Source organism: Megalops cyprinoides, chromosome 11 (genome assembly GCF_013368585.1).
Source record: "Megalops cyprinoides isolate fMegCyp1 chromosome 11, fMegCyp1.pri, whole genome shotgun sequence".
Taxonomy (NCBI): domain Eukaryota; kingdom Metazoa; phylum Chordata; class Actinopteri; order Elopiformes; family Megalopidae; genus Megalops; species Megalops cyprinoides.
The window spans coordinates 17,280,737-17,304,253 of record NC_050593.1 but is presented as its reverse complement, the minus strand read 5'-3'; the positions used below and the strand labels follow the sequence as shown (position 1 = coordinate 17,304,253).

Sequence of the window (23,517 nt, the reverse complement as noted above, 5' to 3'; positions counted from 1 at the left end):
AGGCCCTTGTGTTCCACCAAAATATACCATGTATGGGGGCCTTTGGGCAGTGCCCTCTCCCCGCTCCTGAAATGATCTACAATGCCACAGACAGGTGTCATATGTCTCTGACAACCTTGCTCACTGGAGCAATACTGCAGTAGATCAAATTGTGACATTATTGTCACAGTGCAGTGTCATCTGGCAGAGTTTTTATGACAGGTTTTCTACCTGAGTATAACCATTACATAACCAAGTGCTTATTAGGGGAAACACATTTTGGATTAAATGTCCAAAAAAGCAACTGGCTGTGGTCAGTCCCGCAAACACTTCAAGGCCTTTAGGCTGTGCTCTGACAGGTCATTCAGTTTTTCAGTTTTTTATGGCGTAGTGCGCTGTCAGACGTGACTGATGGTGGAGTTTGAATTTCAGCAAGAGTCCTTAATTGAGACTTTGCCTTTGGTTGAGGTGGAAAGATGAGATGGCAGTCTGAGAGAGGAGTGTCCCCCAGGAAGATTCAGACCAGACGTCACCTCTCCCTCTGAAGGGGGATTCATTGCTTTCTCTCTGTCTGTCTACATTCCTCACTCACTCTCTCTCTCTCTGTCTCTCTCTCTGTCTCTGACCAATTCCATGTCAGTGTGTTTAACATATTTATCAATGGCATCAATATTGTTGTGTCACACCCCTGCGCCTCTGAAATGTCCCTGAAATGTCCTCGACCTCTGGATTTGTGTGTGTGGCTCACCTGTGACGGAGAGGGAAGAGGGGCAACAGGGAGCCCGTTCCGAATAGCAGGCCGTCGTAACATACACAGAGGCACAAATTGCCTCACATCCATTCTCCCCTCTCTACCCGTAACAGAACACACAATCACTCAGTAAACTCTACACTCTCACGACCTCTCTGCGATGTTATTGCTGTTTATGCATTGTTGATTCACACGTATCATGTTTCATAATGTGCCTAGAGGTGCACATCAAAGTTACCTTAACTCACACCCTGGGGGACTGGAGCGTTGCTTTATGTGGCGGCCACGTCACCTCTATGCCTCATTCTCAGGGCAGACGGAGCAGGGGAGCAGTTTGGAGGGTAGCCGGGGTGTCGGTGCGCCCCGGGCTCTCGGTAACAAAGGACAGCCTATGAGAGGCACTGCAGAGAGGGGGACGAACATAGCGGGAGCCAATGGGATACAGCCTGCGTGTTTTTTGTGTTCGCTTGTCTCCCTGGCAACTGGAAGGTGTGTTTCCCTCCAGTCCACACACTCACTTTCTCTTATTTGAGGTTTTTTTTTATGCATCGGATTGAGGCTGTTCTGAAAAGCAAGCATTGAAACTGCATGTAAAGGAAAGGCAGAGGATAGGTTGGCAGGGCCCTTGGCTACTTGCCACTTTGTGTCCTATTGAGGAAGCATGAGAAAAGGAGGGCTGGATGTGGCACTCTGCTGTGTGATGGGGACAATGCAGCCCCCCCTGCTGAAGGCACTGCCTCTCTCTCTCCCTTTTTTAAAACTCTGCCTCCCTGGAGGGGGTGGAGGGGGGGGCTGGTGTGGTCTGTGCTTCATGGTAATCCTGGAGAGAGACAGGAACAGACCTGTTCTGACAGTCGTATTGTTTACACCTTTAGACAGAGAAACGTGCATAGCTTGGATTTTCTGTATCATTCTTCCACACAGCTGGACATTTAGTGAAACGAAGGGTTAAGTGCCCTGCTTCAGGTTTTTGCCTGCCCTGCACCCAGGACACAACCAGCCTGTGACAGGTGAATGTTACAGGTCATGCCACATAATTCCCGTACAGCAGAGATCAATAAGTCATATTCATTTAATTCCCTATCCAAGCGCTGCTCGATATTCAAATGTTTTTCAATATCACTGGAAATTTAGCATCAGGAACACTGAGGAGGGAAACCACACAAACAGCAGTGACAGAAACTTAAACTCAGAAAGAGAGAAATGGCTCCTGTTCCTCTCTGCGTCCACAGTGGGTCATAAGCAATGCTGACCCCTGGATACATATTCACACTCCTAACTCAGATCAGTGCCCGGGGAAGATGTTCTGAACTCATCACAGAGAGCAAATAGAGCTGTTAACCACGTTGATGTCTAGCAGACAACAAAACAGCTCACATTCTGGAGCGAAGACAGCACTGATAAAGAGAAGGTTCACAGGAAAGGCACTTAAATGTGTTTATAGGGTAAATATCTAACCCCTTAGAAAGACAGTAGTACTGCGCAGGAGGTGGTGGCTGCAGTTTTGATCCCAGTAATCTGGACAGTAATTAGGCGGTACTGATTCTGGTGCTGCCTTGTACATCTTGGTGAAAGTGTCCCTTTGTGCTGAAAGCCAAAGTTTCACCTCGCGTGCTTCTTCTGCCTCAGCATTGAGCACTGACAGTGACGACCATTTGTCAGGTTGCACATCATTCCCTTGCTCTGTGGAATCGTTAGGCGTCCAAATATAATGATAATGGCACTGTCCTGGCCATTTCTTTCACTCTGGCCACCTAATCATTCACACTTTAACCAGTTTAAAGATTCATCGATTTGTCATCGTGGTGTATGTGTGGGGGTAAGTGTTGTAAACATGCTGTCTGTGCATCAGCCAGATAAGGGCTGAGGGGATCGAGACATGGCTCTCCCTTGCTTTCTGTCAGATGCTTTGAGACCTAATAAAAAGCCTCTGTACAAAGGCAATGAGACTGTGCCTGTGACTGTTAGCAGCACAGCACTTGCTGTGAATGACACCTACAAAGAGCATTATGATTATCAACCTATGCCATGATGAGCAGGTTGTAATTCTACATTACATTACATTATTGGCATTTGGCAGACGCTCTTATCCAGAGCAACATACATAGGTTACAATATTTACATGTTATCCATTTATACAGCTGGATATTTTCTGAGGCAGCTGTGGGTTAGGTACCTTGCCCAAGGGTAGCGCAGAAGTGCCCCAGTGGAGAATTGAACCAGCAACCTTTCGTTTACGAGCCCCACTCCTTACCACTATGCTACACTGCCACCACATTATTATAATTATTCCTACAGTACCTTGTGCATACCGTATTATTATTAGTGCCGGTTTTATTCTCGCTCCAGAACACAGGCAGTTTTTTGTTATGCAGGAGACAGACAGGCAGCCTGTCTGATGTAAGATCCCACCCAAGGCCCCCGGCTCCAGACAGGAGGAGGAAGAGCCAAACACCGCTGTACACTGGCTCATCATCCTCAGCCTGCTTAGAGGGAGTGTTCACAGACCTGGGCCCAGTGCACTGATCACCACCTGTAAGATGTCCATTAATCTTTAAAGTGGAGAGAGAGCCAAGGGAGGAATAAGGGAGGAAGAAGCAGAAAGAGAGACAGAGGGAGAGAAAGAGAGGGAGAAAAGGGAGGGATGGCAGACAGGGAGTGGGAGAGAGCTAGACAGGGGAGAAAAGGCAGGATGACAGGAGGAAAGTTTTATTTCAGAAAGTTCAGCCCTGTGGAGGGTAATTTGTCAGCGGTGATGTATTCTGCAGGAGCACAACCTCCACTGCTCATCGGGGCAGACTAAATGAGCACACAACCTCAGTGCTGCTGCTGAGGATGATGATGATGATGATGATGATGATGATGATGATGATGATGACAACGATGTCCCTGCAATTTAAGTTGAGAGCAGGCCGCTCTGGCGATGTGCAGACTGTATACGTGACCACTGGAGGATACAGAGGCAGCGTGAGTTGGCTCCAATCAGCCAGCTCATCAGTATCAAACACAGCTGAGTCACCGTATCACCCCATTCCCTGCCAGCTCCTCCTCCAAAGCACGTCTCCCAGATGCTTTCTGCATATTTAAATGCATCACTGATCAGACGGAAATAACAAGAGGATAAAACACTGAATCCACTCTGCCAGGTAGAACGTGTCGCTGATTGGCACATCACGTGACTTCCTTGGAGTCAGTCTCATCAAACTATCAGGGGGTATTAAAATCAGAAACATGTATTTGAAGTGTTAAACATATCAACAACACGCTTAGAGAGTACATTGTACATGACAACTTAGCACGTAGAGAGATGTCGTGCTTTTCTCAGTCTGAAAGTCTGACCCGCTGAGGACAGACACTGTTTTGTCACGGGCAGACAGCGGACGTGAGCAGCAGGAATGGACTGGGGCGTTGTCTGCTGTTGGTTTTTGAGGCACAAAGAAAAAAATAAGTCTTTTCCTTCTGAGAAACACCTGCCCAAATTTGTCCTGTCTGGCTAGTTAATATGGCACAATACTGACATCTAGTGGACAAATATTCATGCCCATCACATATAACTTTACTTTCTGCCCAGCAACAGCAACAATGTGCAGACTATATAAACCATCTCCGACGGTAAAATATTTGTAATAAAACAATGCAATTTATTATAATTCTAGCCAATCATGTCTACTGCCATCACCCAAACAAAATATTATCAGTTGAAAGTGTACAGTGTGTTCTGTTCCCTCTCTGTGCAGATCACACCACAGTACTCTTATTCAGGGTATATTTTTAGGAAAGTGCTCACAGCCAGGTCTTCTTCACAACCGAAGCGACTGCCACATTCTACAGTAAGTAAAATCTAAGCTAGCCAACCAGCTCCGAGCAAGAAAGTTACATAAGGACACTTTTCACCGCTGACACTGCACACTACACATACACACCACACACTACATGCTATGTGCTGCATGACACACACTGTAGCCAAAGCTCAGGGTTTGGAAACCCCTCACAAAAGAGTTGCAAATATGTTAAGTATGGTAAGGTAGATATTCAGGTGCACCCCTGAGCAGACATACAGCTGCACACTCTGCTGACCGTTGTATAAAATAATCTCAGAGGCAAAGAGTAATGATCAGTGACTATACAAACATTTGGGGTGGAGTCACATAGCTGTAGAGGTAAGAGCAAGCCAGAATTGGGGGGCACAGAGAAATTACCTTTAAATTTATAATGGTTCTCAAACAGGTTTTCATGCAATGAATCTAGCCAAAGTAAATAAGGATCACATATACGCACTTGATTCCTCGCTACTTAGTTGTTGAATCCTGACAGCGTTACTGCGGGCCAGCACGGCCACTGTTCTGCCACATCCTGCTCAAGCATATCAGTGTTTAAACTGGCACCTGTCTGCATTGGTCCAAAGACCCAACCAGAAGGACCGGTGAGTTTAAAATGTGGCGCTTTGCAGAAACAGACGTTTTGTACATACTTAAGATAACAGCACTTATTTATACAATGCTGCTTTTTCTCTGCATCTTCAGTGGGCTCAGTTTGTAGGGAGAGCCATTTTAGAGCCCTTTCACATTATAACGTTCAAAATATAACCCATCTCCTTATGGAGCATGGTGCAGAATGAGGTGTGAGGAATGACTGGTGAATCTGTGGAGCAGCGGCCTCCACATTACAGACAGCAGTCATGTGGACAGCTACAGCATATTGCAAAATATGACCAGTAGGTGGCGCTACACACATTTATTTCAATTCAGGTGTACTTGAAAACTGTTTCCTGTATCCAATTCACTTTCATTAACTTTTAATTGCTTAATTGTTTATGTAAAGTCCTTCAAAATGTCAAATCATTGTATTGAAATAATATAGCTAAGTGGAATTACATACCAGACCACCCCATTCAGCATCCTCAGTCCTCCTGCCTGTCCCTTCCCTCGGGTGCTGTCTCCTGCTCACACCCCCAGGGTGTTCTGGACCTCATGCAATGGGAATGAAATACTCCCACAATGGCTACAGCAGCAGAGCTGCTGCTGCATGCTTCTGCAGATGTAACCAAGCTTTGATTCATACATTGATAGCGGTTATTTTTCATCAGGTTATTAAAAGTTTGTTTAGTCTATTTTAATTCCAGGACTGGTTACTGTGTCAGTGTTATACAGTGTATACAGTGCCATTTTTGTTCAAATGAGGTTTGACATTTTCTGTGTGGATTGTTATTCATGCGTCCTTATCATATGCACATGTACCTTGCTTTTTAAGTCATTCATTAAATATTTTTCAGATGTATGACCATTTGGTCATGAGAATTTTATTTGATCTTGTGTGAGCCTGGGTCTATATACCAATATAATATCACTCCAAAGTAACAGATGTTTATTTCAAATAGAAAGTTAGGCAAATAACTTTTAATATACAAATAATTTGTTATGTGATGCAGCATTTTTGTTTGATGACCCTACACAGGAAATGATAAACTGAGAAGTTGTACAGGTCAGAGAATGAAACAGCTCAACTTTAAAGGCCTCATTTTGTACATGGATGCTACAAAAACAAATGTAACAAACAATACAAATATACTGATGTCAATACAATACAATACAAAGCTCATCAAAACTCTTACGTTGAAACCTTAACCTACTAAGAGGACACTGCAAAACACAGTAAACCATTTTGACATATCACAAATTGAACAGTATGAATGATGAACATTATGAATGATATCTTTGGGGTTGTTAAAAAAAAAAAAAATTACCACACAATTTTAGTCCTGAAGAATTTTCCCATCAAATGACATGTAAACCCACTGCCTCTAATGTCAGTTATTCCATAGTTCTATTTTGTCTTCGCAGAGATATTGTCAAGTATGAACAGCTCTACAGAAATGCCTTATTATGTTGGGATTTTTGTCAGATTACTGTCTACAACTTCAAGCGTAACTTTGACTTTGTCTGAAAGCACTATCGTTAAAAGGGTTGATCCCATACTTTTAAAATGGAGGCATTCAGTAGGCAATTACAGCTACAAGTATGCACCACAGTTTTGGAAGAGTTCACTGAAACAAGCAGGAAATCGAACTTATTTCATTCAGTTCAGTGCATAAAAAGTAATGTGGAAGACCACTTCACTCTAAGAGGTATATGGATTTGTACCGTTTTAATCTGTCTAGTTAGACAAATGAGCAGCAGTGAGTCAAAGATCAAATATTTGTTAACATGGTGGCAGCTGTATCCCTGCATTAACAGATCATGGGGACAGAGCCTCTTCCTAAATCCAAAAGTGGTATGGAGCTGGAGGTTGAGGCTCTCGATTTAAAATTAATTCCCCATCCCAATACAAGATACACAAATTCATAAGTAACAAAAAAGAAAAGTTCAAAGAGGTGGGGCACTAGGTACCTTTTTTAAGCCTTTAATATTGCTGGATTTGGGATTCAGCTTCAAACTTTCTTGTTTCTGGGCAGTCACACTCATCACCAGGGTTCCCAAACAAACCCCTGGTCTGCACACACAGGGTGTTTGGACCTGGAGATCAGCATGCAGTTTAGTGCTCATGATAAAGGAAGATGCTCTGAACAGAAGGGTACCTGGAGCTATCCCTTCTACTTCACTGCTCTACTTCAGAGAGACACAGTCTTCTCATGTTCTTCACCTTCCAGACGTAATGGCCATCACTAGATTTCAGTCATTTCACTGCACTCGTGGTAACTTTGTGCAAGAACCGTAGCCAATAAATGTATAATCTGATCTCCTTCTCTCCAAAATAACAGCTTGTTGATGGAGTCTAGCAATGAACAGCAGCTCAATTGTTCATTTGCCTGGAATATACCTCAGGCTGTGATGCAAGTTGATTAATCAGATTAACCAATCGGAATCTTGTGGACATTTCTGCAGTTGAGTTTGAACAGCAGCAAAATCTGAAGGGGATACCGACATTCTATTCTACTCTTTAATTTCTGCAATTTATTTGGCCTTTTCTGTTCATCTTTTTCTCTCTTGCACAATATAAAATTTAGGAACGTGGATCTGTCACACGATTCTTCATCCTGCACCTTCAGGTCACCTGAGCTACGGCCCCACGGATCTCTCTGTGTCGCTCCCTCTCATTCTCCCAGAGGAACACAGCACAGCGCATATCTAACTGTACCACTCTCACCCAGTAAGTGTAACACGGCAAGGTGCCCATCTCACAGCGTTGACACTTCTGAGTGATGAGTGCCAACCTGTAGAACCTCTCACCTACATCAGAAGGTTTTCATGTTCTTAGAAGTCTGAACTGTACTCAGTTCTCCAGTGGTTACAAAATGGTGACAAAGGAAGCTCTGAATGCTGTGGGGGGGGGGGAGTGATGGATGGAAGGGGTGTTCAGGCACTGAGGGGAGGGTTCTCTGGAGTGATGCATCAGGATCCACAGCATCTAGCCCGGAAAGCTCCACCAATAATCCACTAATACCATTATCAGCACCATACCCTGTTTGCACACATGTGAAATCTCACTGATGGTACATGAGAGTAGGCTAGCATGTCATATTTTGAAAGCGCATGTCATATTTTGAAGAAAAAAAAAAATGCTGGTTTAACGTTTGGTTTAACGGCCCTCCCTCTCCGTGTGATCTGAAACCGATGACAGCGCTCTTTCCCCGGGGTGGATGAAGAAGGGGCCTCAGGGACAACGCGCTCTCTTGCGAGTGACAAAGATGAGCACCCGGCGGATGGCGATGAGGCGGTCTTTCAGGGACGTCATGGCCAGGATGCTGAGCTGGGCACGGCTCTCCAAGGGCAGGACTGCCAGGAGCCACCAGCACCATGCTGGCCCGCTGGGACTGCCCTGGAGAGAGAGAAAGACCCATGAGGATCACAACCCATTATGTTACATTATTATCACTGAGCTGACGCTCTTATCCAGAGCAATTTTTTCATGTTATCCATTCATACAGCTGGACACAAACTGAGGCAATTGTGAGTTGAGTACCTTGCCCAAGGGTACAGCAGCCGTGCCCCTGCGACCACTGCAACCTTTTGGTCAGAAGCCCTGCACCTTACCACTATGCTACACTGCCACCCAGTACAGCTATGTCATCACAATACAATACCACCACTGCAGCGCTAAGTAGCTGAGAGGCAGGAACATGGTTAATCGCATCTTACTGCAACAATGCCACAAATGGTACAGCTGTAAGAATGAGTGTAAAATTAGGGCTGCATGCCTTCAGGCAGCTCCAGCAAAAAAGGGAAATACTGGCGTTGACAATACAACCACAATCACAAATCGAAGGAATTGGGATTTTAATTTAAACTTGACAGAGACAAAGAAAGCACACCTGGGGGTCAGGGTCTTTCCCTGGAAGGTTCCCAAAATGGCTTAGAATCTGGTTCCTCATGTTCTCCTTGAGGGAGGTGAACCATGCAGTAGCCTGGCCATACACAGAGTCATGTAGTTTCAGCAGGTCTGCAAGCTCTTCGCCCTCCACCTGAGAAGGCACACAGCATGGTCAGGGATGGAGGAGGAAGGACACCATGGATCTCCTTTTCATTGCCTTTCTCACTCCCTCTCTCCCACAGATACACACACACAAACACACCTTCTTGTCCTCCAGGTATTCGATCTTGGCTGTGTTGTAGCCATCTCTCTGGCCATGGCTCAGTACTCTGAAGCGGGCCACACCGATGGTATCCACCACTGAGCGCCCGTCGGGGAAGAACTTAACGTCTCTGACCTCCAGCATGCAGCCATAGTCTGCAAACCTGGGAATGAATCACGCATCTCATTAGACATTTGATGTGGCAATGTAGACAGCCTGTACATCAGAGAAGTAAGAGTGAAGAAATCATTTTCACTTCCTCAACCCTTCCAAGAGTCTCCGCCTCACAAAGCTCATCTTTCTCAGTTAGCTTCATTATGCTAACTATAGTCTAATCCTTAATATCACCTCTGCTATACACAAAAAAATATTCCATATTAACTAGGGTGTGATTTTGCAAGGAAAGATTTTTACTTTACATTACTCATGTGTTCTGTACAGTTAAAGGAAATTAATTGCATATTGATTTATTGTCATACTGTATTACTATCATTTTACTACATGACAATGTATGGCTTATGTCCACTGTTTTCAATTATAGTATATCCTACTTGACCAAAATGTCATCACACATTACTAACATGCAGCACAGTACATTTAGATCCATACTGTATGCTCACCCTTGAAGGTGACACATGATTTGCGTCATTTAAAAAGGAAGAAGAAACATGAGACAAAGCTAACAAACATCTGATGTCAGCCAATTCCTCCATACAACATTGAAACCAATAGTACATAGTCAGGGGAATGGATTTAAAAGGTGCCATTAACTGGGTTGTGATACTAGGTGATATTATCTAGGTCAATCTCCATTAGATAAACTTTTGTCTGCAGAAAAATTAAGGTAAATTTGCTTTGTCAGCCATCTGGGGACCAAGTGTAAATATTTGTTTTATGTTTTATCCAGCTGATAGTTCATATAATATTTTACATTGCTAAGCATTAAGTGTTCCATCTCTCTGAACTCCTGCAAAGCTTAATCACATCTCACTGATTATATTACTCTCACCCTGGGTCATTCCTTTTGTGGTCCTAATGAATCACAGCTCTAACCACTGTGGCTTGAATTTTTCTTATCAAATGAGTTCTGTGATGCGTTCTGTGATAATTGCTTTGTTTAAAGTTCTGTGTCAAATCAAGGGTGATTGATCTGTTCCAAGGTCAGGGCTTTAGCAGTGAAGGCTGGAGGCCACTGCTCTCTCTCTGTTCAACATTTGAGAAGTGCTTCAGTGCTGCTACATGGAAAGGGTCATGGCTAGGACAGCCACATTCCCCCACTCACCCTTTCAGCTCATCAGTAATGCACATCCCAAACTGCTTGGTCCCCGTCTCCATGGACCTGCGGATCATGAGCCGGTAGCGGGGCTCGAACACATGCAGGGGGCAAGGAATTGTGGGAAACGCCATGGTACAAATGAAGATGGGCACTTCCTGGTTCAAGCTGCAAGGAAAACATCCAGGTTATATTACACCAGTGTAAGACTCAGTAGTACTCGTGTCCAAATGCATTGAAGTTTGAGTCAGAAATCTGTATCCACATCATCCATACATTTTTACATACATATGCAGAAACACTCATGTGTGCTAGCCCTAATATATCAAGTGCTCTCATTCAAACAAAAAAAATGAAAAACACTGCAATCAAAAGAAGCATGCTTGAGACTATGGACTACATGAGAAATATCTACATATCAAATAACTTGGGAGATTGGCAGGAAGGGACCTGACTCACTTTGACAGCTCTTTCAGTTCCTCCTCATGTATCTTTTTCCTTTCAGCCAGCTCCTCAGACATGTAGCGCTGCAGCACCTCCTCCATCAGATGGGTCTTAGTGTACCCCCTGGTGGCTATGTACTGAAAGTACACACACATTCAACAATTATGCAGTCATAAAAGCATACACATATCCTACAAATGAAAGCAAAAATGCTTGGCCTCTTAACATCACTATGAGGTTGAAAAATGCTCTTTCAGCTGTATATATAGACATGGTCTAGGGTGATGCAGGGTACAGGGGTCTGAGAGTGGGTACCGGGCAGCAGTGTAGCATAGTGGTAAGGAGCAGAACTTCTAACTGAAAGGTTGCTGGTTGAATTCCCTGCTAGGGCACTGCTGCTGGGCAAGGTACTTAACCCAGGACTGCCTCAGTAAATATCCACCTGTATAAAAATTGTAACCCATGTTAAGTTGCTCTAGATAAGACTGTCTGTTAAATGACAATAATGTAATGTTATATAATGTCATATCAGTGTTGGGGTGAGAGAGGGGCCTGGAGAGACTAAATACTGTCCATCAGAAACAGCATGTCACTGTTACACACCAGCTTTGAGGGGAGAGAAGACAGGGAAGGCAGAGAAGGGTGAGAGGGCAGCGAGGAGAGGGGTGAGAGAAGGATGCGGCAGGCTTTACCTCAGACAGGTTCTCCTTGCATAGAGGGCAGGTGGGGTTGTGGTCAAGACAGCGCTCCAGACATTTAAGGCAGAATGTGTGTCCGCAGGGAGTGGTGACTGGCTCGTAGAAAAGCCTGGAGGTCATAAAAGAGAGGGGGTGTTGGCAGTATTTCACACTATCTGGTTTATTACAGTATGGATTTAAGTGGCCCAGGCCACCTGCAGACACACATGGATCACCTCATGCAGAGAGAGCACTCCATGTCTCCACTGTCCAGCAGCTCAGGGGGCACCTCCCTCCCCTCAGTCATTGTGGCAGGCTTCTGGGATGAGCAGGTGGTATCTGAGGACACACCGTACACAGTCAAATTAACACCAAGAGCTGGAGTGTCCTTATGTGGGTACATAATCAACTCAGAAAGGCAGTCTGGAGTATAGCTAGGGTTTGGTTTACATTAAGTTATTATTCAGGATTATTAAACCTTGCACAATAGGCCATCTGTGGTGGATGCTTTAATGTAATTGGACCCTTGATCCACCTCCAGCGGAAGAGAATATGGACATGGAGTGCCATACCTGATTTAAAGTACTTGGAGGGAGGGCTGAAGTCACTGCAGTCAGTGGGACACTTCCTCTTAAGGCTTGGGGTGGTGGGAAGCCCAGAGAGAATGGACGCCAGGGTCTTAGTGTCATCAAAGGGGAACTCAAGCTTGCTCAATGATGACCCTGATGTCAGGGGTTCCAAATGGCCCAACTCAGAGAGGCCGTTGCAGGGGGTGCTCTTAGTGACAGCAAACACGGGGTCCTAGAAAAACACACATCAGAGCAGTTCCAATTTTACTATATAAACAAAGCTTGCTGAAAGCTTGTGCATGCTCAGACCTTGAAGTGCATTAAAAACAAACTGCTGGAGACTACAGGAAGGAGGAGGTAGGTTTCAGACAAGGCTGAGACAACATATGAAATAACAATTATTGGTAACTTTTTGTGAATGAAAACAAAATGTGCTTTTCAATCCTCTGTGTTGTGATAGCCAAAAGGAGTGAAAGCCATGCATGCTGTCTCTGCTTTGGACCATGTGTCGCAGAGAGCACACAAAAACAGGACTTTTCCACTATCTGAACTGAATGGTGTGCTCAGTCTCTGACCTCAAAACCTGCAACCAATCACGGGGATAGCGCCAGTTTAGGAATACCAACACATACACTATGTCAAGCTAACTGCTAATTAAATTTTGTATTAAGTTACCTCGAGCAGATTTGTTTAATAGTTCAGCATTGTATTGCTCTGATGCAGAAATCCATGTAACTGACTTGTTTGGCTGGCAAGGGTGTCATTAAAGCCATTCAGCATAAAGGCCACCCACAACACCTCTCCGCACAGCAGACAGACTGATAATGCATTTGTTCCTTCACCTTGTGGACACTGCATATTAGGGTAGGTTTTTGGCAGATGCATGCAGAGCTGAACTGTGAATTTCTCAGATCTGTGGAGGTTAGGGAGGGGCTCTTACTCTGGAGGACCCTGCCCTCACACTCGGACTGTCTGTGGGGTGCTGGAGGAAGCTCTGGAGCGATGAGGGCTTAAGGCGTGTGGAAGAGGGGCCGGTCTGGATGGGGTGCAGTGGAGCCGGCAGCCCATCCCGCTCAAACACCGAGGAGAACATCTCACTCAGGATCTGTCATGGACGAAAGACCCGGAAAGCGCAAGTCACTGTCTGGGTTCTGACATTGTCACACACTCAGGGGCAGTGAGGGACACATATTACACCCTCCCATCCCACCTGCTCAAAACGGGCAAGACTCAGCCTCCCTCCTCTAACTGTAGTTACATCAGATGTACAGCAGGGGGAGAAAGTGAAACAAACATCAAACAGATTAATGTGGGAATGTGAGTACAGAACCTTCTGGGCTTCCATTCTGGCTGAGGTCCAGGCAGGCTTCAGTGCCACGCACAACAGGTACTCCTGAAGAGCCTCCTCCTTACGTCCAACTTTAGACAGGGCTGTGGCCTTCATGTAGTGTGCCTGCACACACAGACACACACACACACAGAGGTAGAGGCAGTTTAACACATGGAGGGAAGGCAAATGGCAAATGCTAAAAGCTGGCAACTTAATTATGCATACCAATATTTTCACTTTAAGGCAGGCTGGAAAGTACATAACTAATTTTCATGATTTTTTTTTCCCTGCAAAACATCAAGTGCAGAACAACACATTAGATCAGTAATCAGAGATGTAAATTTCAAAGGAAGACCTTTTCCAGGATGGAACCATATCAACCTGTACATCTTACACCTCATGCAGTGTCCTTTCCAGGGTTTGCTGATAATAGAGTGTTTGAATTCATTATCTCTGCTGACCAGTTTGCATGTTAATGTCATTACTCCTTCAGCCCAGTTTCAGGCCATTTCCCAAGCACCTCAAACTCGACACAGCATCACACCTCTCATCTTTACTGGATTACACAGACTTCTCTGATCTGACACTAAGAAAGGAGAATGATGGAGGGCACTGCTTAATTAGCAACAAGAAGGCTACTTTGACACTGCAAACATGGACCATCTGGAGAGCTGGGTGGCAGAAGGGAAATCCTCTCATATTGCTCTACATATGTTGTCTTCCTGTTGCTGTTGACAGCAGATGGTCAAGGCCAGAGTTTTTCCCTATTAGTACGTGTCCTGTTCAGTGTAGTGGGTCAAGCATTAGAAGCAAGCTGGCATCAGTGGGGAGCTGTGGTCAGAGCACTGGATTCTGGATCTGAGCAATGCGGGTTTCAGTTACATCTCGTGAGCAAGACCATTTCAACTGGTATGTGAGTATCGAAGATGTAAACCAGCAGTAGTGAAAGTATTCTAAATCAGACTGGATAAAGGTGTTCACTCAGTATCCAGTGAATGTCACCTAGAGCTAACAACTCATGTAAAAGTGCATTTAGTTTGGCTTACAGGAAATATATCCTAGACTATATTTCCTTGGGCAGCAGTGTAGCATAGTGGTAAGGAACAGGGCTAGTAACCAAAAGCTTGCTGGTTCGAATCCCCACTGGGGCACTGCTGTTGCAGCCTTGGGAAAGGTACTTAACCCACAATTGCCTCAGTAAATATCCTGTTTAAATGGATAACATGTACAATTGTAATCCATGTAAGTTGATCTGGGTAAGAGCGTCTGCTAAATAAATAAATTACATTACATTATTGTTATCACAAGTGATGGCAGTGGCTTCTCAAGCCACATGACCACATGGAATGACATCCTCATTGGTTCCTTTACCTTGGGCCACAGGGGGTCCAGTCGACACATGCTGTCCCCATCCAGGAGAGCTTGAGTGAAGTTCTTCATGTGCATGTGCAGCTCAGCACGCTGGCTCATCAGTCTGCAGTCAGAGGGGGCTGCGAGGGGGGCAGAAACGAAACTGATGGTTAAAAAAAAAAAAACTGTAAATAAAGATATTAAACAGTGAAGCAGAAATATTACAAGGACCTTTCCTTCAACAAGCTGTGAAGGTTATTGTAGGACACTACAAGCACCCGTGCAGTTTTCCCTCTGATTCAGAGAGTAACTGAAGCTTGAATTTCCAGAGAGGGTTTGTGCTGTTAAATGAATATTCACATTGTTTTGTGCTGAAGTTGACACTTCAATCTGGACACCACAAAGTCAAGATATGCTACATGTGAGGTTAGGAGCACTCCACTAGACCTGAAGACGGAAGCAGAGTGGACAATCTCAATAGTACTGAAATATCTTTGATTACTGAGGCAGCCTCCAGACTCGGAGGGAAAAGGAGAGAGGGTACAGGCAAACCGCATGCTTCTTTACATTGATTAATCCATTCCATATATGTAGGGAAATGTCCATTATCAAATCCCTGCAGTAAATGCTTCTGCATAGGAGGTGTGCAACAAATAACCAAAAAACCTTTCAGAGTAATGTCAACAATACAACTGATATTTCTGCATATTTAAACAACAATCCACCTATATGCTAATTAACAATCAGCAGATAATTTCATAAGGGATTAGACCTGTAAAAGATTTGGAATAACTCAGAAAAGTGGACAGTTTAGCATTTAACACTACCAGAAAATATTTTTGAGGACATTAGCACAAAAGCCTAGATCCTCTTAGAGAACCGGTCATTTGCTATCATAATTTGGCAAGCAAGACAAAATGTAGAAACTAACATTTTGGACACCTTTGTTGAAAAATCAGACTTCTCAAAAAAAAAAAAATTCCTCCAGTGTGCACTGCCTTCACAGTATGGAATTGTGTAATGACTGATTTTTTTGGTGAGGCCTTGCTGTAAAAGACAAGCATCTCTCTGAATCCACTGTAGAGGAGAGGGAGTGAAAACAGTGGGCCCCATTATCACATCACCCCTCCCTCCCTGCCTTGCATAAGCAGGTCAGCCCCAGCAGCTGACATTTGCGTGGAAAATGAGGTCAGCCCTACCCGCTGTGCAGAGGAGCCAGGATACTTAATCGCTCTCCGAGCTCTGCTCCTCTCTGCACTCATTCCAGGGGACTCAATCACCCACAGAGTTTGATCCTTCCGGAGTCTACCTCCACTGCACAGAACCTTTGCCATTGTAAAGGGAAGACTGCAGACCTGACTTCATAATACTTCCTTGCAAGAATTTCCTTGCAAGGAATTAAATAACAAAGAAATGCTCCCAGCCAACTCCTGAATATTTTCTCTAACGACAATTGCATGTGATAATGGTAAGTTAAAATGATGGACTGTGTGAACAGCAGCCAGGAGAATTCCAATAAACTGGATATGGTAAAATTAGACTGTCTTCCTCACACAAAGTCTTCGGTTTGTCATCTCCCCTCTGACTGTTACCAGGCTATTTGGACTTAATTCATGCATCACATAGCACAATGAGATACCTCCCTACCGCTAACTCTTACAAGCTCTTAAAATAATGCAAAATTTCATTCTGATTAGTCATGTCTCAGAAATGAGACAAGTCTAGCCTTCAACTTTCAATTGTAAAACAAGGGTGAAAAAAAAGTGAAAAGGTATGACAACAACCGGCTACGACAATTGACTATCTTTGTGTTAACTGTTATAAATATGTAACAATTGTGCCAATGGATGGTGCAGCAGCTTTCAGAAAAAAGGTGTAACCTGAAGTGGTTTGAGTAACCACAGGGAACAATTCACTGCAAGACAAAAGATTCACTCTACACAGCTCAAAACGCACCTGTCTCCGCCTCAGGGAAAAAATACCTTGCATTGACAATAAGTGAGTTGCACTACACTCTGTGATTCATATGCTCTTCTAATCTCAGATACACAAGATGGTCATGTCACTACACCAACAGATCTCATAAATTGCCTATTCTTTCATTTACACTACAGTATATTACTTAATTTTATTTCATTTTAATTTATGTTCACTTGACTGGTTTCTGATGAGTAATTACAGGGCATTTGGTGTTTGACAAACAACCGATGAAAGGATAAGTCCAGGTGTCAGAAAGGTAGTTTATCAGGCGTGAAGCAAATGGGACGGTTACGTCGCCACCTAGAGTTGGCAAATGTCTGTGGAGTAAGTCCGCTCATTCCAGGGAGACCGAATCGTGCATGAACTAACTACATTTCTCACCTAGCTCCGCGGCTTTGTTGTACTTCTCCAAGGCGCTGGCGAAGTCTTGATTCTTCCACATACTTTCTCCCTCTAGCCAGCATCGCCTTGCATTACCTTCCGAGGCGAACCATTTCTCCAACAAACTGCAAAGAACTACATTTACTCTAAACCCAACGGGATGGACCTGTCCGTTCTTTATATTCAGTTTGTTTTTGCAAATTTTGCATACGTTGGCACCATCATTCTCTAGGCACCGCTTGCAGAAAGTATGCCCGCATTGTAGGGTTGTGGGTTCTAAGAGTAGGCACTTGCAAAGGCGACATGAGAACAGGTCCAGAGACTGCTCGTCCTCTGATGCATCTCCCTCACACTCACTGTCCCCATCTCCACTTGGTGTAAAGTTTGTTTTGATCTCTTTCTCCTCAGCATTCGACGTTTCACTCTTTTGACTTTTTAACTCTTTCCCCAACACTGCGTGTTCCTTTTCGCGCAGGTTCTGCGCGATATTCTCGACTAAAAGTCCCAATTCTTCTGGCTGGAGCCTTTTGAGACTAGCAGCAGTGCAGTAGGAGTCCAACGCCTCGGCTATACGCCCAGACCGAGTCAGGGCGTCCGCTTTGCGCAGACACAGTCCCCGATCCGGTTGGGGGAGATCCGACAATTGAGATCCATAGATCTCCGCGGCAAGGTCGAAATCTCCTGCCCGGCAGGCCTCCTCTGCCACCTCCAGCATTTCTGGACACAAACCCACAGAGCTGGAAATATCGTGGACGAATTGTTCTGTATGATGTTCAATTCTCGTCTCCATTTTTTCATCAGGTAGCGCTACTAATCTGGAGAATAAAACAAGAAAAAAAGATTACAGTAACTTAGAAAATGTAAAATAATACCAATAATAATAATAATAATTTAAAAAACGCCAGTTTACGGCAAGTGTTACGTTGCACTTAAATAAACACTTCGCTAGCTAACAAAAACGGTGCTTAATATGCCGATCTAGCAGACATTCTCATTTTTGAACAGACCGGCAGAAATCAAAGCACCAGTTTAAGTATGCCATTCCCCTTTCTTTGTAATCTTAAATGCTTCAGTCGCTTTCTCTTGCTTTGGTCCAGTTAAAGAAATAAAACGATTGCATTTCACTCACCGAGAGTGGCCGGCCGCTATTCTGTATTTTGTCCCAGGCCGTGCCCCTTGTTGAGGTGTAATACAGGGGTCGATCTATCATGCTACCTAGCTAACTGTTAACTGTGCCAATTCGACATCTACCGTACCGCAATATCTTTTCGGTATTGCACGCAAATCCGAGTCTATTATTTTGTTAATGCTCGTTTCATCTAAAACCAGCATGCTAGCTCAAATCTTCATAGCTTTTATTTGCTAACATAAGCCAAAATAAGCCTAAACAGATGATTTCGGCTACCTTCCACCGCCGTCTAACATTAGACTTCGCCTACCCTGAACATTTCAAAACAAGCATGTCAAACCTCAAATACGTCCAAAAGTATCCAGCAGTTAGTGAAGTGCCAGTTCCACGCGAATTCAGCTTCTTTTGAAGAAACGCAAACTCACCGATGTCTATTTCACATCACCTGTTTTTATATAATTCGTTATCTTATGTGTGCGCTGAGACGTGAACCGAGTCGCTAAATGTGTGCTTGTTTGCGTTTATAGCGAATCCCGGTAATTAGCTACACACACTCGATGTTGTATAACTGAGAAGAAATCACACCAGTATGAAACTGGGTACGCGGCAGGTTAATAAGTAGCTAGCTAACTAACTGGCAAAATAAACAAATATATAATCTACACATATTTTATAAAACAACCTAACATTAACTTTACAAGAAACCTAAAAAACACATACAGTCAACCGCAGGTAACACGTGACACCCAGCGAACTGAGTCATTGGTCTGTTACAAGTTCCCTTATATAACGCTGTATTTGTTGTGTAACGTAAGCAATCTTTAGGGCTATGGGGTTCTGCGAGTTATCTACAGCAGTGTGCAAAGGGTAAGTCCTAATTGCAAGGAAGGAGCAGTCCTCATTACAATTTCAACCTGAGGTCCCTGGGGGGGGGGGGGGGGGGGGGATTGATGATCTATAATGTGTAGGGACAGCATAGATCTGGAAAGCACAGTAAAACAACTTTAACTCTTGTTTGGCAGATTTAACTTAACAGTGGATCGGAGTAGCCCGAAGACCAATGAAATTATTGTTCTGTGCAAGCCTTCACATACTTAGCCCACTAGATAATTGGTTGCAACGTCTCCAATTATTTAAATCACATTATACCCTTCACAAAAACGTTCGTTGCTTTGTAACCGTATCATACGATATTATATAAACGATGACACTCTACTCTCTCTACTCTACTCTGAAATAAATCGTATGCATATGTTTAGGATTTGCACTGCATTATTTGGGGTTACAATAGGTGTTCTGGACATTTCAGCCGGAAAGTTTGAAATGATAGTTTCTCTCAATTATTTTGTTGATACTCGGAGTTAACTGTTTGTGTTGGTGCAGGGCTGACTATAATCAGTGACAGGTGGTTCTGTAGTGCAGTGGTAAGTAGTGACACAGTTGTTCCCTTAGAACTAGGAATTTCCTCAATAAATGTCCAGCTATATGAATTGTTGAAGGTATGTAGGTTTCTCTGGATAAGAGCATCTGCTAAGCAAATGTAATGTAGCGCACTGACATAGGGAGAAACAGTTTAAGTCACTGGCTAACACAATGAAAAACAATGAGAAACAATGAAAAAAGTATCTGAAAATATCTGACAAGCGCCCATTCAGTCATTTGTGTAGTTGTCTGTACATGCATGGTAGATATGTCACAGAATTCCTGTTTAAAACGTAATTCCATTTGAAAAGTTCCTTAGCAAGCCTCCTGCTTCCCCCAGTACATCTATGAACACTTGCACCGGCCTGACCTTTCACTCTTGCTGCGAACCCGCTCTCAGACTGACACTGATGAAGCTGACACCTATTGCCACATCACCGGGTAAATTGTCTTTCTGTCTGGAGCCCAAACTTGAGGAACGGCCTCTCTCCATCTTTTGCGTCAGTGAGTTCTCACTGCCATTTCATACTGGCACTCTTTTCCCCTGTGACGTTTTAACACAAACAAGTTAATGCGGTTGCCAACTGTTTCATAGAAAACAGCTGTGGATGCGGTCAGTCTGGGAGAGTCAAAAGAGAGGAGCACAGGAGGATGACATTGAAGCATGTTGGTGTTAATTTGTGCAAGAGTAACTTTAGTGAGTGACCGCTGGTTCTAGAGAGAAGTGTAGATGATACTTTAGTGGGGAAGGAGTTTGTCATGCAAAAAGAATATAGCGGACGTATTCCTTATGACAGCCCATGACAGAAATGCAGAGGGATGTATTATGTCAAGTTCTGAAGATGATCACAACAAATATATTAAAACAGAGCATTAGACTTAGTGATATGTAGCAGTAAACCAAAGCTTTGTTGTCATTATGTCAATAATAGGACTGAAATTAAGTCAAAACGCTGATGTCACAACTAATTTCTGACCAGATACTACAGCAATGGCAGCTAGTGTCTTACCTGTTGTCAGGGAAAAGGGGTTCCACAATCGATAAAGTCAATGAAGCTTTGCTTCACTTAACAAATCAGTGGACCAGATCTCTACAGCAGTGAAAAGAAATGGTTAAGGCTCTGGAATTTTGCCCTGAGGAGTATGAGATCAAATCCTGGAATTTACTGCTGGTGTGCAGTTAATACAGTAAAAATATTTGACTTTGTTATAGAGAGTCTCTTCCACTTGCACAAGGTGTGCCAAGTTCAGCAGACCAGAGATGGAAAGTTAATAAATTGATTGGGAATGTAGCCATGGAATCCTATCTCATCAGTAAGATCATCCACCCCAGATCCTGGGCAGGGCTTTTATGTCATCTCTGGAGCCCTTGCTCAATGCAGCTCAAACCCTGGGCCAGTTCTTAGAGGTGAAGATTCCTACTATGGTATGAATATGCATTTTTATCTCAGAAAAGATGGGCTATCTTGGGTAACAAAGTAACTTTTCATGCAAGACCCCAGAACTTGCACACATAACTATAGGGAATTAATGTTATCATCACTTTGTGCTATGGAAATGTGTTTTTTAATGTGCTTGTTCAAAATACTGTAATTCTTAATCTTAAGTCTGATACAAAACTTTTTAAAAAGTAAAAAGATGCCACAGCATGAGAGTAGATATAACCTCTTATTTGCGGTATACAGACTCCTTAGTCACAGTGATGACAAATGATGATGCAGTGTTGTTTCTGCCACTTATAAAATGAATCTTTTAATGATCTGACTGTCAGTGATACATTTGCATGATGCTTTGTGTGATCCCTTTGTGTTTAACCCTTTACGACCTGACACTTACACTGTGGAATTGCCTTAAAGAGCTTCAGGAGAAACAAAGGAGAGACCGCTGGTCAAAAAAAGACCCAGGATGGTTAGCATGAGCAGGAGCATGCAATTAAGGCATGTAAGCAGTGGAACTCACCGCAAGAGGGTGAATCTGCTTCACCAATGTGCACCTCTCTGTGTTTCAGTGAAGCTGTTTGAAGCAGGCAGCTAGAGAGAGAGTCTAATATTGTCAACCATTTTGCACAAAGAACTAAAATGATTTGACACTGCACAACAATGTTGGCTGGAAAATTATGCTGTATGTAAACATTGCTCCAATAAAAAAAAAAAAATAGATCAATGCTAGTCAGATCAAAATGCCTTGGACATGGGCCTCTCATCACCGCTGTTTCAGTATTAGTAACAAAAATGAGCATGTGGTGACACCTATGGTACATGTCACTGTGCTGGCTGAAGCCATGTTATCAGACTTGCTGTACATGTGTGGGTGGGCACTGTGCTGCTAACAGGGGCAGCAGTCTGGTATAGTCTGGTAGTGATAACCTGTTGTTCACTTCAGCAAGTCTCTTAAACCGGATTGCCTCAGTAAATATCCAGCTATATAAATGGATAACATGAAAAAAAGTTTAAGCTATGCAAGTTTCTCTGGATGAGACCATCTGTTAAGCAAATGGAACAAAATAGAATGACACAGGGATACACAGCTGGCAAAACATTTCCATCTGAGAAGTGTCCATTCAGTCATTTGTGTGGTCTGCACATGCATGGTACAATTCATGGCATAGAATTCCTGTTTAAAACATAATTCCATTTGAACAGTTACTTAGAGACCTTCCTACTCTTCCCTCCACATCCAAGAACACTTGCACTGGCCTGACCTTTCATTCTTGCTGTGCACCCACTTTCAGACTGACACTTATGAAGTGGACAACTTTTGGTACATCACCACGTAAAATGTCTGTAGAGAGTCTGTAGATGTGTGTAGAGTCTGAACCTGGGGAACCATCTCACTATAATCACTTCCCTCAGTCACATCCCTCTGTCATTTCATAACAGTACTGATTCCCCCAGGATGACATTACAGCATTTCGTCACACAGTAAACTCCATCCACTTCAGAACGAAGCTGAACAATTAATCTATTTTCCTAGTGGTGGAGTCCTGTTACTTCCCTCCCCAACTGCAGACGTTGTGCAGTGAAGTGAAATGAGAGATGTGGAAATCTCTGCCGTTCGCAGACTCCCTCCCCAGAGGCGCTGATGAAAAGCAACAATAACGAGGCTGCTTGGCAAGCCTGCTGCTGCCTCCAGCCACCAATTACAGTGAACACCTTTCTGAAGGACAATTGTATGGGCTTTGTCAGATCGCTAGTTTAAAGCTAGTGCAACTCCGATTTGAAACAGCTTGGCACGTATGGCAAACCATTTTAACATATGATTGTATGGTAAACCCTTTTGACCTTTAATTGCCCCTTTTTGACTGATAAAGAAGGAATTTCATTTAAATGGCTTGCCTTATACATTGTCTCTTGGCAGGGTAGTGTGGGCTGAACAATGTTACTGGTATAACTTACATGTGGTACTGCCACGTGAAAGCAACATCATTGCAGCATTCATTACATCAACAAAAAGTTTCTGCCATTCACAAAGTGCCATTCACTGATAAGGACATGAATTGCCCCAAGTACAATGACTGCACTGTACTACTACAGTATTTAAGACCAAAAATACTGATATTTAATCTGGTAAATACAAATGAAAATAAAACTGTGCATAATATGTTGCAATATGTATATGCATTTTTAAACATTTATTTTACCAGGTAGGGTCAATTGAGAACTC

The 23,517-nt window shown here is 43.5% G+C and overlaps 1 protein-coding gene across 2 annotated transcripts; it reads right to left on the bottom strand.

Moving 5' to 3' along the window:
- Nucleotides 1-8,130: 8,130 nt before the first annotated feature.
- LOC118785973 (LON peptidase N-terminal domain and RING finger protein 2-like) lies at nt 8,131-19,108 on the bottom strand. 2 transcript variants are annotated; one of them, XM_036540943.1, is made up of 13 exons: nt 18,773-19,108; nt 17,304-18,118; nt 14,964-15,082; nt 13,593-13,715; nt 13,203-13,367; nt 12,266-12,494; nt 11,930-12,032; nt 11,709-11,823; nt 11,032-11,153; nt 10,582-10,740; nt 9,300-9,462; nt 9,039-9,188; nt 8,131-8,545 (listed from the first exon to the last, which is right to left on the bottom strand). In XM_036540943.1, exons 2-13 carry the CDS (start codon nt 18,091-18,093, stop codon nt 8,381-8,383), a joined length of 2,403 nt encoding a protein of 800 aa, XP_036396836.1. In that variant the 5' UTR covers nt 18,094-18,118; nt 18,773-19,108; the 3' UTR covers nt 8,131-8,380. The 2 variants fall into 2 exon arrangements, with proteins under 2 accessions (XP_036396836.1, XP_036396835.1); XM_036540942.1 differs by having other exon boundaries at nt 18,433-18,819.
- Nucleotides 19,109-23,517: the final 4,409 nt, after the last annotated feature.

Coding starts and splice junctions, on each gene's coding strand:
- LOC118785973 (XM_036540943.1), bottom strand. CDS start 18,093: ATGGAGACGAGAATTGAACATCATACAGAACAATTCGTCCACGATATT. Junction 13,368..13,592: donor CCAGAATGGAAGCCCAGAAG/GTTCTGTACTCA, acceptor CGTCCATGACAG/ATCCTGAGTGAGATGTTCTC. Junction 11,154..11,708: donor GCAAGGAGAACCTGTCTGAG/GTAAAGCCTGCC, acceptor GTGTACTTTCAG/TACATAGCCACCAGGGGGTA.